The sequence below is a fragment of the Arachis ipaensis genome, chromosome B08 (genome assembly GCF_000816755.2).
Source record: "Arachis ipaensis cultivar K30076 chromosome B08, Araip1.1, whole genome shotgun sequence".
NCBI lineage: Eukaryota > Viridiplantae > Streptophyta > Magnoliopsida > Fabales > Fabaceae > Arachis > Arachis ipaensis.
The window spans coordinates 21,341,200-21,355,722 of NC_029792.2; the positions used below are offsets into that span (position 1 = coordinate 21,341,200).

General features: G+C 34.2%; 2 protein-coding genes across 2 annotated transcripts; one reads left to right on the forward strand and one right to left on the reverse strand.

Annotated features, from left to right (window-relative positions):
- On the reverse strand, positions 1,784-7,504 carry LOC110265426. Its single transcript, XM_021108394.1, has 4 exons — positions 7,159-7,504; positions 6,405-7,032; positions 6,208-6,305; positions 1,784-2,018 (listed from the first exon to the last, which is right to left on the reverse strand). Exons 1-2 carry the CDS (start codon positions 7,308-7,310, stop codon positions 6,474-6,476), a joined length of 711 nt encoding a protein of 236 aa, XP_020964053.1. The 5' UTR covers positions 7,311-7,504; the 3' UTR covers positions 1,784-2,018; positions 6,208-6,305; positions 6,405-6,473.
- LOC110265261 lies at positions 13,436-14,337 on the forward strand. Its single transcript, XM_021108174.1, has 2 exons — positions 13,436-13,622; positions 13,705-14,337. Exons 1-2 carry the CDS (start codon positions 13,436-13,438, stop codon positions 14,172-14,174), a joined length of 657 nt encoding a protein of 218 aa, XP_020963833.1. The 3' UTR covers positions 14,175-14,337.

The window sequence follows — 14,523 nt, forward strand, 5'->3', positions numbered from 1 at the left end:
CAACGTTGTTGGGGAGTGGAAAAAATATATTCCATCAATTGCAACGTTGTTGGTGAGTGGACCTATATTATTAACAATTTGCCATGCATGAATGCTTTGTGTTGACAATTTAAATGGTTGAATCTGTGAACATAAAAGGTGCTGGTAATGACAGTAAGAAACTTCATCTAAAAGTTATAGTCATTGTACACAAGTATACGCCAAAGTTATCGGGCAACCATTTCTGAAGGCACACCAACAAAAGTATGTCACTCAATCTGTATTCTCTAACCATTATTAAAGGCTATGCCAACAATGTTGTAAATTAAAGCCTACACGCCATTCAAAATATATATGTCCGGTAGAATCAAATCCACATAACATGTTAAAGATCACATGTGCTGCAGCACAAATAGATCAGTTTTCACTTACATATTGGTTACACAAATGACCTTACAAAATAGCACAACTAAAAAGTCCTTGAACGGAACAAAAGTTTGTATGCCTCAAACCAAAGAAACAGATTCAGCGGCAAAGTACGCCTTTCGGATTGCTACCATGGAGCAATTGTGAAACTCCTCCAGTAATTTAGAGCTGCTTCAACGGTTTCCATTCTGTTATCATTGTGATACTTTAAAACCATGTCGATTGCAAGGCACATCCTGCCATAATCAGTCACAAAATGAAATGCCTATAATAATCACAAGCGCGTTGTGGGTTAGGTTACGCAGTAGTGTAGCTTTACGTTTGACGATATTTTATACAAGCTCATTGGGAAGTGAGGTAATTCATTATAGTTGCATGTAAGGTAAGTGCAGATGATACCTCGATATCGTAGTCATAGAACAAGTGGTACATAATCATCCACTGCGCAACAAATACGCCACAATCATTGCTATTCGGGTTATTGGCCCCGTGTTTGATAACAAGACAAATCAAGTCACCCAATCAGATTTCAATTTGTTTTAACCAATTGAAGTAACGTAATAGTTGCAACCATTAAATATAAATTTTACTTTGTTCTACATCTAAATAATTCACCTTTCAGGAAGTTGTTGGGCAACTTCAGGCTCCTTTATGTCAAACTCACTGCATTCTATTTTGTCAATATCTGCATTAGCATACCAAGCACGGTCATCCAAGAGGTCATCCAGAAATATTGCCTGTGTAACAATAATAGTTCATTTGTGTTAATTATGTCTAGTTTAATGCAAGAATTAGGTTGGGAATTTTAAATAAATAACTATAACCAAATGGTCCGGAATTAAACTATTGCAACATACACTTATCGCAAACACAGCAACCTTAATTTTGAATTTCAACATGTGAACTGTTTCTGCATGTGATTTTATTACCTAGGTAGAGGAAGATCTAGTTACTCCAACCGTAAATTAAGACTGCAAAGTTGATTTAATCATGACTTTTGGATTTTTTAAACAAATTGGAATGGTTAGTATTCTACAATATAAGTCACCCATTTTTTTCAACTAATAGCTGTACATTTGATGTGGATATTAAAGGAAGACACCAGGATTCGACAGGTGGAGGCCTTTAATTCAACACCCCATGGCTAGTAGTTTTGTCGACACTAATGCAACTTGATCTACAGTTACATGTTAAGGTCATGCAGTATAGAAATGGGGACATATGCTTTTTTCAAAAAATCGTTCATTGTCATTACTACGCAGTTAGGCTATTTAGACCTTACGGAATAAGAACATTACCAATTTTCGGATCTGGTGACGGCTCTTTGACCTGGCTGTTGGGGACCGCAGCGAGTCAAGATACACCAGTTGCTTTCGTGAGAGGTCAATAATAACGAGAAACCAATGGTTATCGCACCACATAGGGCAGTAAATCTACCACAAAATTACCAGAGACAAAGTGTGTAATCAGTCATGTACGATGGTCATGTAGGCAGCAGGCAGAAATTTAATCATGTTTACGTACCTTCAGCACTTCGTCAGCGAGCCCATGAAGTCCTTGCGTATAGCAGAAATGGTTGCTTCAGGTATAGGTCCTCGCCCAGTCGCTATTTGCTACAAATAAAAAATATTACATCGCCAGTCAGAGTTTCGGTTAATTAAAAACCACGTGTACAGGGACGGATCAACTTCGGAGATTGTGGGGGACAAGTGCCCCCTTTAAAATGTTATAGCGGCATATGTAGTACATGGGATAAAAATTTATTCGCCCACACTCAATAAATAAGTTTGACGCCGATATAATTTTTTTTAATCAACCTCTGTTTCCATAATGTACAGAGAAAATATCTAACTATTTTATAACAATATCATGTTGATTATAATAATAACTAAATAATTAGAATAAAAAGATAATCCAAAATTAAAATAAAAAATTAAGTCAGTAATTTAAATTTAAGTATTAAAAGTCATGTTTTTTTTAATGCTCTCTGAAATTCTAATCCTCTTCACTTGTTCTTTCTTAACTCTGTTATTTCCAAGAAAACCTACTTAACTTCATTCTTTAAATTCTTTCGACTCAATTAAAGATTTATTATTGAATTTTATATATTTTAGGCCTTCGATTATTTTGCATGTTATTTTGTAATTATATTTCTGTACATTTTTCATTACATGGTTGATTATTATTGAATAATCAGATCCATGAGTAATTTAAATTTGGAAATCTAGCTATATTAACTAACGATAGAGAACAGTTAAAATGAAAAGTAACATTCAAATATACGGATATTTATTCATGTTTCTTCTAATGAAGTTAGTTCTAGCTTCTTTAGTATTAACGACATCAAGTAAAAAAATTAATTATTTATATTATAAAGTGTCAATTTCATCATTGTGTAAGACTGAAATTGGACCTGATTATTTAGTAATATATATAAAAAATGAAACATTTAATTGTCTTCTTAATGAAAAAATTATTCAAACTTTTCAAGCGGTGTAATTATCCGTCGCATCTCATGTATCATGGGCATTCGCTACTTTCCTGTTTATCCCCTATCGCAGTTGATCAATGTAAACCAGATTATAGGGTTTGGAAAATAACCACAAATGCCGTTGGAAGATACCATTGCAGCCTGGTCGAGTCAAACGCAAGCATCCTTGCCAGCAGAATCAGCACCTGCGTTAAAAAAATGTCATCAAGAAGAGATCTTGCTGCCAAAACCAGATAGCAGATATGGATGTGTCACATACGTCATCCACTATTTGCTTTCCCGGTTCTAATGTCCTCAGTGCCTTCCGTGTCATCGCACAGTGTGGATTTGAAACAAGCATCTCCCTGAATTCGTTAATCATATCAAAGTTAATGAGTAAACTACTAAATACGTGTTTTGTCCTCCAACAAGAACCACTTTTGATGGGAAAATGTTTAGAACAGGGATTAAATTGGATATATTACCTTTTTAAAAATACTTGACAGATTCAATTTTATCTCCCGTGGCCAAGTCAAGTGATTAGTTTCCATGTTATTTGAACCTATTTATATAATTGCAATTTCTAGTGCCATCATGTATATGATGAGCGGATATTTTATACGCTTTTTGGGGATAATTTCATATAGTTTAGAGTATGTTTTAGTTAGTTTTTAGTCTATTTTTATTAGTTTTTAGGAAAAATTCATATTTCTGGACTTTACCCTTTTTCAAAAAAAAAATAATTTTTCTATTAAATCCTGTGCCAAATCTTAAGTTTGGTGTTTTCAAAAATAATCTTTCCTAAAATTTTCGAAAGACAAACCAATGGGCAAGCTGAAGTCTCGAACAGAGAATTAAAGAGAATCCTGGAACGGACAGTAAATACCCGTAGAAAGGATTGGGCAAGGAGCTTGGATGATGCTCTGTGGGCTTACAGAACAGCATTCAAGACCCCTATAGGAACCTCTCCATACCAACTCGTGTATGGTAAGGCATGCCACTTTCCCGTGGAACTGGAACATAAGGCCTACTGGGCAACCAGATTCCTAAACTTTGATGCCAAATTAGCAGGAGAAAAATGATTGCTCCAGCTAAATGAGCTAGAGGAATTCAGACTCACAGCTTTCGAAAATGCCAAGCTTTATAAAGAAAAATCAAAAAAATGGCATGACAGAAAGCTGTCATCTAGAATCTTTGAACCAGGACAGAAGGTCCTGTTGTTTAACTCTAGACTCAGGCCCCAGTAATCCAACACGTATTTCCATTTTAATTTCAAATTTTATGCTTCAATGCATGATTTTTACATGAACATATCAAGAACCCTGATTTCTAAAATCCTTAATTTCTAAAAATCCATCTTTCCAAATTCAATCCAACTCTTTTCAAAATCTTTTCTAAAAACAAATCTATCTTTTTCACTCAAAAATCTTTTCAACTAATCCATATCTTTTTCAAATATCCATATTATCTTTTTCAAAATTCAGAGTTATCTTTTTCAAAAATCTATCATATCTTTTCAAAATTAAACTCTATCTTCTATCTTATCTTTTTCAACTCAATCTTTTTATCTTATCTCTTCCAATTTTTCGAAAAAAACCACCCCCCACCCCTTTAAATTGGGTTCGGCCTCCCCCCTCCTTCATCAACAAGTGCTACTCAATCTCCTTCTATCCCTCTCCTTTCTTTTATTTTGCTTGAGGACAAGCAAACCTCTAAGTTTGGTGTGTTTATCCGAGATCACTACTAAGATCATGGCTCCCAAAGGGAAACAATACACTCCTAGAGGCAAGAAAGAGAGCGTTCCAAAACCACTTTGGAATCAAGGGAAGTTCTTATCTAAAGAACATTCAGACCATTATCTTAAAGTAATGGGTCTGAGATCAGTGATCCCGGAAGTTAGATTCGATCTGAAAGAAGACGAATATCCGGAGATCCAGGAGCAAATTCGAATCAGGAACTGGGAAGTCCTAGCTAATCCTGAAACGAAAGTAGGAAGGAACATGGTCCAGGAGTTCTATGCTAATATGTGGCAGACTGACAAGCAAAGACTATCTGGAACTGCCTGCTACGAATTTCGGACCATGGTCAGGGGAAAGATTGTTCATACCACCCCTGACAAGATCAGAGAGATATTAAAGCTACCTCAGTTAGAGGATGATCCAGACTCCTTCAACAGGAAGATGATGAGAGCAGACATTGGCCTGGATAAGATTCTAGAGGACATATGTATCCCTAGAGCCAGGTGGACCACCAACACCAAGGGCGTCCCAAAAATAAAGTAGTAGATCTTTTGAATAAGAGGTAATAAAATTTCGAGTTTTTAATAAAACAAATTCTAATTGGTTAAATGTGGTGGCAATGCTTTCTGTCTTCTGAATGAATGCTTGAACAGTGCATATGTCTTTTGAATTTGTTGTTTAAGACTGTTAAATATGTTGGCTCTTGAAAGAACGATGAATATGAGACATGTTATTGATAATCTGAAAAATCATAAAAATGATTCTTGAAGCAAGAAAAAGCAGCAAAAAAAAAAAAAGAGAGAGAGCAAGCAGAAAAAGCCAATAACCCTTAAAACCAAAAGGCAAGGGCAATTAAAAGGGATCCCAAGGCTTTGAGCATCAGTGGATAGGAGGGCCTAAAGGAATGAAATCCTGGCCTAAGCGGCTAAACCAAGCTGTCCCTAACCATGTGCTTGTGGCGTGAAGGTGTCAAGTGAAAACTTGAGACTGAGCGGTTAAAGTCAAGGTCCAAAGCAAAAAGAAGAGTGTGCTTAAGAACTCTGGACACCTCTAATTGGGGACTTTAGCAAAGCTGAGTCACAATCTGAAAAGGTTCACCCAATTATGTGTCTGTGGCATTTATGTATCCGGTGGTAATACTGGAAAACAAAGTGCTTAGGGCCACGGCCAAGACTCATAAAGAAGCTGTGTTCAAGAATCATCACACTGAAATAAGAGAATCAATAACATTATCTGAATTCTAAGTTCCTATAGATGCCAATCACTCTGAGCTTCAATGGATAAAGTGAGATGCCAAAACAATTCAAGAGGCAAAAAGCTACAAGTCCATTCTCCATTACTGCATAACAAGTAACCCTTAATCCATGCTCTATTGTTTATTTGCAATTCAACTGATAAACATAATTGACTTCCTGACTAAGATTTACAAGATAACCATAGATTGCTTCAAACCAACAATCTCTGTGGGATTCAACCCTTACTCACGTAAGGTATTACTTGGACGACCCAGTGCACTTGCTGGTCATATGTGCGAAATTGTAAGAGAGTCACAATTCGTGCACCAGTATACAAGTGTGGATATGTAAAACTCACTCTTGATCCAGTTTTGTGTTAAAGATGTAGGCGGCGATGGCCAAGTGTAAGCCTTCTATCTCCATGTCGAGTGTAGGTTGAAACGAGACCGGCATACCCTGAAAAATGATAGCAGGATTTAAATTCATTCAGAAATAGAAACAGTTGACATCAAATAGAATAAATTCAATTACCACCACAATGTTAAAGGAACAAACCTTGGGTATTGTTTTACCAATGTCTCCCGCCATGAAACTGCTATCCAGGTTTCGATGCAGCATGAACTTCTATTGAAGGTTCCTTGCTCGAGCAATCTTAACGGTCGTGTTCGTGACATACGAGATTTTGGGTTCGTGACATCCACGTGAACTCATCGAAGCCGGAAACAGATTACGCCTCCCCCTAGGACCGGACTTCGGCATAGCAGTCTTGAATGACACCTTTTTTTTGCCCTTGCCTCGGCTGAACTTGAACGATCCATCGTCTGAGTTGGTGATATGATTCAACTTTGGATCATAATCCGGGTCATCATTCCTGTTGTTCTTGGTCCTGGTCTTACACCGTTTGTAAGTTCTTAGCCCTGTGGTGTCCGGCTTGTTCAGGGGTTCCGTTGTAGTCGTCCCCTTATTCTTAGACCAAATGATGTACGAGGAGTTGCTACCAACCATTGGTGAACCGTCCTTCCCACTCATGGCTTGCTGGAGCATTTCGAGCACATCGTCATTGAATTGCCCTTGTTTTGCGATTATAGCCTTTAGGTCATCTATCTGTTGTTGGATCTTCACAACTTGAGAAGCCACATTTAAGGTGTCACCTACCTGTCGAACCCCGTGGCTGTTTTCTTTCCTACACAAAGACAATTGTTTGTTTAATGAATTTGCGGTCGAGAATGAAATTGTGTTTACACAACTCCAACATGAGCTCCAATAGTCGAAAAAAGTCTCAAAACCAAATGAACTAGAACATAATTACCTCTGCGACTCCGGTGGGGTTTGGGTATGACTTAAGATGGTTTTGAGGAGTGGGCTGCTGTTCAAAGGCTTTGATGCAGGCCATTCTTGAATTTCGTCATCGTCGGAGGAAACCTCCACCGGCCCATCAAGTAACTCCATCTCCTTCTCCATTTTACCGTTAACCTGCAGACAACCATTTTCCTCAGCATTCTAGCAGAAGGAGTTGGGTGCCGTTAATTAGGTGACCAACTCGTGGGTTCGTATGCTAGTGGAGGTCAGGCAAAGGTCACTATATTTAGGTGCGGGATCAAAGTCACCCACTAATTTGCATGAACCCTAATTCAGTTAACATGATGTGAATACCATGATACCTCATTCTTGCATTGGGTGAAAGTTTTGAGTACTGCCCAATGGAAGGCGCACAAAGCCTTTTAAACCCACTCTTCTTTTATGTCCTTTTATGGGCTGGGTTAAATTTCTTTTAGGAATTTTTTAACCAAATTTTTTTGTTGGTTCGAGCCTTTGAAGTAAAGGTCTTTGGGTCGAATTGTTTTTTCTTTTTTCCAATATCTGGACACTTTTTTTGTTGGACTATGGGGACAAAAAATAATAGGAACAATAAGTTTGAAATGGCTTACATTGCTTAGTCATGCAATGGCACTGAGTGGTTTTTGGTCATCATCCCGTTTGTGGTTCCCGAAACCCCAAAAAAATAAGAAACATGAAACAACCACATCGAGACAAATGAGGTAGCTAGGAAAAGGTAACTAAGTTGAACACAGCAACGAAAGCATAATTTAGAGTATAACATGGTAATAATGAAAATCATGGAAAAACAATTGGCAATAACATATCGAGTGCTGAATTTCTGGACTAATAAAATGTTTTTGTTTAAAACAAATGGCAACCATCTATAAGGAGTAACATTGTTAAATTATTTTGGGACCCGTGTTCAACGTTAAAGTGCACAGTGTTTCTCTGTTGTGGTTCACAGCTTAAAATTTGTCTACTTGCAGTCGCTATGAATACCCCCACTGGAAGTTGACAAATCATAAAAGCATTAGGTGTTATTGCAGCAAAAAGGACAGCAGCTTTCCCGATATACTAGGATAATAAATAAGAACACTGGCTGAAGGGTCCTGAATATTGAGTACACAAGGATAGCCCTTTTTAATGAAATGAGCTACGTTGCTTGCTTTTAATGTTAGCTAACGGACTAGCAGAGAAACTATTTCATTCTTACAACATGAATTAGTTAAATAATTGTCTCAATAGGAAAGTAGTTCTTTTCGCATAGCCCACAACTCTCATGGTTCACACTGTCGTAAACCGATAAAAGATGCCTTGGGTTGGATAAAAACGGTGGATAACAAGCTATGTAAACTAACGAATTATAGTTCTCAATCTCTTGCAAACGACACATGGCCGCGTTTGCCTCCAACGGTGTGAATGCTTTATATAAAGTTGAGTGATATTGTCACTGAAGGGACGACAGAGACAACATTAGAAGAGTCAGGGGAATACCTTTTACTGGACAGCAACTGGCGAAGAATATATTCCCTAGATAGATCCTCCTTAGCTCGAGAAATAATCACTCACTGTGGAGAATAAGTATGTGTATTTACTTTGGGCGATGATGCTGGTCTTTTTAACAGGAGTCACCCTCCATGGACAAGCCAATAAAGGTGTGAAAACGTGAAGAGAAGGTTTGAGGGATTCGCAGTGGGTTATTAACCAAAGGATGTGAATAGATGAAGAATTCGTTAACCAACATCCCGCATTGCTAAACCAGAGACATGGTCCGACCCGGTTAAAACAGCGTTTGCGCTCGCGCCTTCTTCTTGACTTGCATGATTCCTGGGATTGGTGGACAGGTCTATGATTCCGTGCATTACCTCATGTGTACTTTGTTCTACACTCCCATATTCAACCATTTTTTTTATCGATTTCTATTCGACTTGGTTATTGCAGTGTACTTCATCTGACTATGGCATGTAATTTTCAATTGACCACATCGTATTTGATTTTTCCTAGTTGCCAAAGTATAAAATTAAGTGTCAACTTCTTTTGTTTGATGCCATTCTGAGTTAGATATTTTTTACTCACTGTTAGGGACATATTTTATTTTTGTTACCCATTTTTTGTTTACATTTAAATTATTCATAACTTTTGTTATTTTTTTTAAAAACTACTTCGATTTGCGTGTAAATTTTGTGTGATTCACTCATTTAGCCTTCACGTTTACTTTAGATTGGAGTTGTTGCCGACATATGCTTACCCCTACTAGATTTTAAAAATTTTTCTTTTGTATATGATAATTAAGGAAAAGAATTATATTTAAATAATTACTAAACCAACTACAAAATATAGACTACATCCAAAAACTAGACATAAAGTCAGTAAGAAATTATAAGGTTTGATGCGTTGTTGTATCTATTAATATTCAGAAACATAGTAGTGATAGCATTTTCAAAGAACTAGACTCAATTGTTGTTTTATATTTAAGTCTTAAGGTGCGCGCATTCTTGTGAACCTCCAAATGTAGAAAGCTATTTACACAATAGATATTTGAATAATTATAAGTGATTCACTTAAATATAGACGCGTATTTAATCTTTCATCGAAGATGTTTTTATATTGAGATATAATTAGTTTTTGTATAATGTATTCCCTGTTTATCACTGCATATTATTTAATTTTTTAAAAGATTTTTTATTCAAAAGAATTAAAAATTATTTAATTTGGACAAATTTTCAAAAAGTAATAAATTAACTATTACATTTTTTTTAAAACGCACTCATCAACATAAATATATGGAAAAGTCTAGGGGGTCAGCAATTTTATTGAATTTTGGCCAGCATATAACCAGTAGAGAAAGGTGAGCCATTGGATGAAATCTGACACAAATCTCACACCATTAAATTATCATTGATGGCTACTAATCACAAAAGTTACTGGCCCCCTAGCATTGCTCTATATACTCACATGTTCGCACCTCTTAAAATTTTTTATGACTAAGTAAATAATTAATTTATGTTCGTCTAATATATAAAATAATTACTATATAATTTGTATTTTAAAGATTAAAATTTAGCAATATAAATTTGTTTTATTTTTAATATAAGAATAAAAAAAATAAAATTTTTATAACTGGATATAATGTAACACAATATGTCTAATATTAATGACATTTTAAAAAATTCTTAACAAGCAGTTTCTTTCCTTTTAGTCGAATAATTATTTTTTAAATTGCACAAATTAATTAAATTCTTTTCATGTACAATCTTTTTAAGACAGAAAAGTATTTAATTAGGACATTGGTCGATATAATTAAAATCACTATTTTATTAAATTTTTAACTTAAAGAGAAGACCTAGTTAATTTTGGTACAGAAATTTTGAATTTGTAATGTATTGATAGAATTTTTTTTAAATTTTGGTTTTATTTTATTTTCAATTAAACTAATAACTACAGAAGTTAAAGTTCTATTTTGGATTTATATTTGAGCTTCAAACTGATTTTTAAAGTTTTAATTTATTTAGTTTGATTTTCTACTTAGGTATCCATAACTCAAATTAGAGTTTTTAATACTATTGAGTTGTTACAATTATAAATTTTTGGTATTTTGTGTACTCCTTATTTTAGAGATTTTTGATATGAGGAGTACTAGGAGGCCAGCAGAATTTGTGACGTTTAGCCATCATTAATATTTTTAATGGTGTGAGATGATATCTAATGGTGTAGGATTAATCATTTTCCTTTTGATGGTTAAGTGCTGGCCAGATTTCAACAAAAAGTGCTAGCCCCCTAGACTTTCTCTTTTGATATTCTTGTACTGTTAGCACTCATATTTTTATTAAAAATATTATATATACATCAATAATTAAAGACTAAATGAATCATGATGCAATTCTGTATAAATATTATTTAACTTATTTTAAATTTTAAATTATACTTTTAAGTTGACATTTTTTAATTTAAATACTTATATAAATGATACTATTTCTACTCGTTATCACTGTTTTACATGGAATAGAAAACTTATAAATTTAAAATTAATATAAGATATTAAAATTATATATACAATATAAAATTGTTCATGATGGACACTCAATGCAATTTGATGAAATAATAAACACTAAAGAAAGTGTATTTATGAATGTTATATGTGAAACAGTCATTTAAAAAAAATAAACCGTCTATACTGTAATTTTATTTTTAAACAAACTTTATTTTTAATTTAGACTGAATTTTATTTTTATTTGTTAATAATAATAATTCTTTACAGTATGTAATTAATCAATTTATTTCTAATCACATACAAAAAATAAAATTTTTATAACTGGATATAATGTAACACAATATGTCTAATATTAATGACATTTTAAAAAATTCTTAACAAGCAGTTTCTTTCCTTTTAGTCGAATAATTATTTTTTAAATTGCACAAATTAATTAAATTCTTTTCATGTACAATCTTTTTAAGACAGAAAAGTAATTAATTAGGACATTGGTCGATATAATTAAAATCACTATTTTATTAAATTTTTAACTTAAAGAGAAGACCTAGTTAATTTTGGTACAGAAATTTTGAATTTGTAATGTATTGATAGAATTTTTTTTAAATTTTGGTTTTATTTTATTTTCAATTAAACTAATAACTACAGAAGTTAAAGTTCTATTTTGGATTTATATTTGAGCTTCAAACTGATTTTTAAAGTTTTAATTTATTTAGTTTGATTTTCTACTTAGGTAACTCAAATTAGAGTTTTTAATACTATTGAGTTGTTACTATTATAAATTTTTGGTATTTTGTGTACTCCTTATTTTAGAGATTTTTGATATGAGGAGTACTAGGAGGCCAGCAGAATTTGTGATGTTTAGCCATCAATTAGCCATCATTAATATTTTTAATGGTGTGAGATGATATCTAATGGTGTAGGATTAATCATTTTTCTTTTGATGGTTAAGTGCTGGCCAGATTTCAACAAAAAGTGCTAGCCCCCTAGACTTTCTCTTTTGATATTCTTGTACTGTTAGCACTCATATTTTTATTAAAAATATTATATATACATCAATAATTAAAGACTAAATGAATCATGATGCAATTCTGTATAAATATTATTTAACTTATTTTAAATTTTAAATTATACTTTTAAGTTGACATTTTTTAATTTAAATACTTATATAAATGATACTATTTCTACTCGTTATCACTGTTTTACATGGAATAGAAAACTTATAAATTTAAAATTAATATAAGATATTAAAATTATATATACAATATAAAATTATTCATGATGGACACTCAATGCAATTTGATGAAATAATAAACACTAAAGAAAGTGTATTTATGAATGTTATATGTGAAACAGTCATTTAAAAAAAATAAACCGTCTATACTGTAATTTTATTTTTAAACAAACTTTATTTTTAATTTAGACTGAATTTTATTTTTATTTGTTAATAATAATAATTCTTTACAGTATGTAATTAATCAATTTATTTCTAATCACATACAACTAAATTACTCTTAATAAAACTTTTGCTTTGAATTAGCGTTTAAAAAAGAGTTAATTGCTAATAAAAAATTATTAGAAAGATAATTTTTTTTCAAAATTTTGACAACAATAAATAATATTATAGATTTTTAGTTTCGCTAATTATTACTCAAAACTGTTCCTAAAGCTGGTTCACATGAATAATTTATCTTACTAAGTTGAACAAGGTTAAGACGAATTAACTGTAATATTGTTCATAACTCTAGTTCGCGTTGTCCATCTAATGACTTTAATTAAGAAATCAGAAAAAGGATAAAACAAGTAATGTATTACAGAGCCAAAATGAAGTACCAGAGCCAAAACAAGTATTGTATTTTTTTTTTCTGTTATGCTTAATTAGATTATAGTTTAAACTCTATCCTATGTTCATGTGTAATGAGTTTTAAACATGGTACAAAATTTGTAGTTCAATAATTCTTTATTGTAGTTAACTTATACTATTTAAAATGTATACCGTGGCCGTGGCTAACAAAAATTACACACAAGCATAGTATTCTAAGCTAATTCACATTTCTTATGATGCACCTACCGAAACTCCATAATGGTTTTTCTGGCCAATAGGTCTCCACTCTTTCTGCAAATGAACATAGTAAGTGGGGCCCATTTTATGTGGTGAAGGGGATGGATCTCTTGCCTATTTATACTTGTATCCAGACATTTTCTTGTCTTCACGCTGCCTCGTATAGAACACACATAAGGGCCTTCAAACTCACGTTGTCTCTCCAACCCGACAGCCATGTCGCACCCGATCAACCCTGCCGCCACCGCTGATGAAGTTGCATCTATGAAGCACATCCGGGCACTAATTTGTGCAGTGCGATCAGCGCGGCGACGATCTGGCTCAAGCATTCGTGCTAATCCATGGTCATTCAACCAGAACGATGTCCTTCACCACTTGACCCTCGTCAACCGCCACGACCACGGTACGTGTCCGTCATCCTCCACCTACTTGAACATCCCCATTTCGCACATGCAATACGTGTTTGACCACATGTTTCTTTGCAGGAGTCGAATTCGTTCCGGATCGTGATTGGAGCCATGTGGCTCTTTACAAGAGCCGCCAAACCTCACTCCGGCAAGTGTGTACTAGTCTGCACGAACCTCCGCCTGTGTACCACAAGCAAACCTACGAATCCACCATCAGGGGAACTGTTCACAGATTCCTGGTTGTCGTTCCAACCGACTCGGAGTATTCCTTTTGCAGTGCGGTCGGTAGATACTCAACGGACGAACATCTTGCACGCGAAGATGCTGCAGCGGCCTTGATGAGAAAGGTGTTGGAGTTGCATTCGATGGTCGTTGATGACTTCAACGATGACTTGTTAGAGGAGGAGAAACTTGTCCACTACGAGACCCGCAACGCGCTTGAACGACTCCGTGCACATTATCGCGACATGGCTTCATCATTCAGGAATTATCGCCGCCTGAATCACCTTGAGTACATGTCATCAAGTTTCGAGTCTGTCTCAGAGTAGACGATCCCTACGTCTTCGTAGGCCTCAACGACGTCTTTTTCACAACCGATATCAAGTTACCTTTAGAAATAGGAGAACCTTAAGCCATTAGGAACAATGCTTTTTATTTTGCTATGGCACCAATTTAGATGCTGCACTTTGGTGTACTACGCGATCGAACATTATTCTGCACTTTTACGTTGCCTTTAAATTGGAAACTATTTATCATAGTTTGTGATCTTTTTACATATCCATTTCAATATTAATTAAAAAGATAAAAGGTACCTACATGCCAGTATTATTGTTTTATAAAATGGCAAAAAATTACAAATTTAAATTTAAAAAGTAAAGAAATAAAATGAAGTTTACG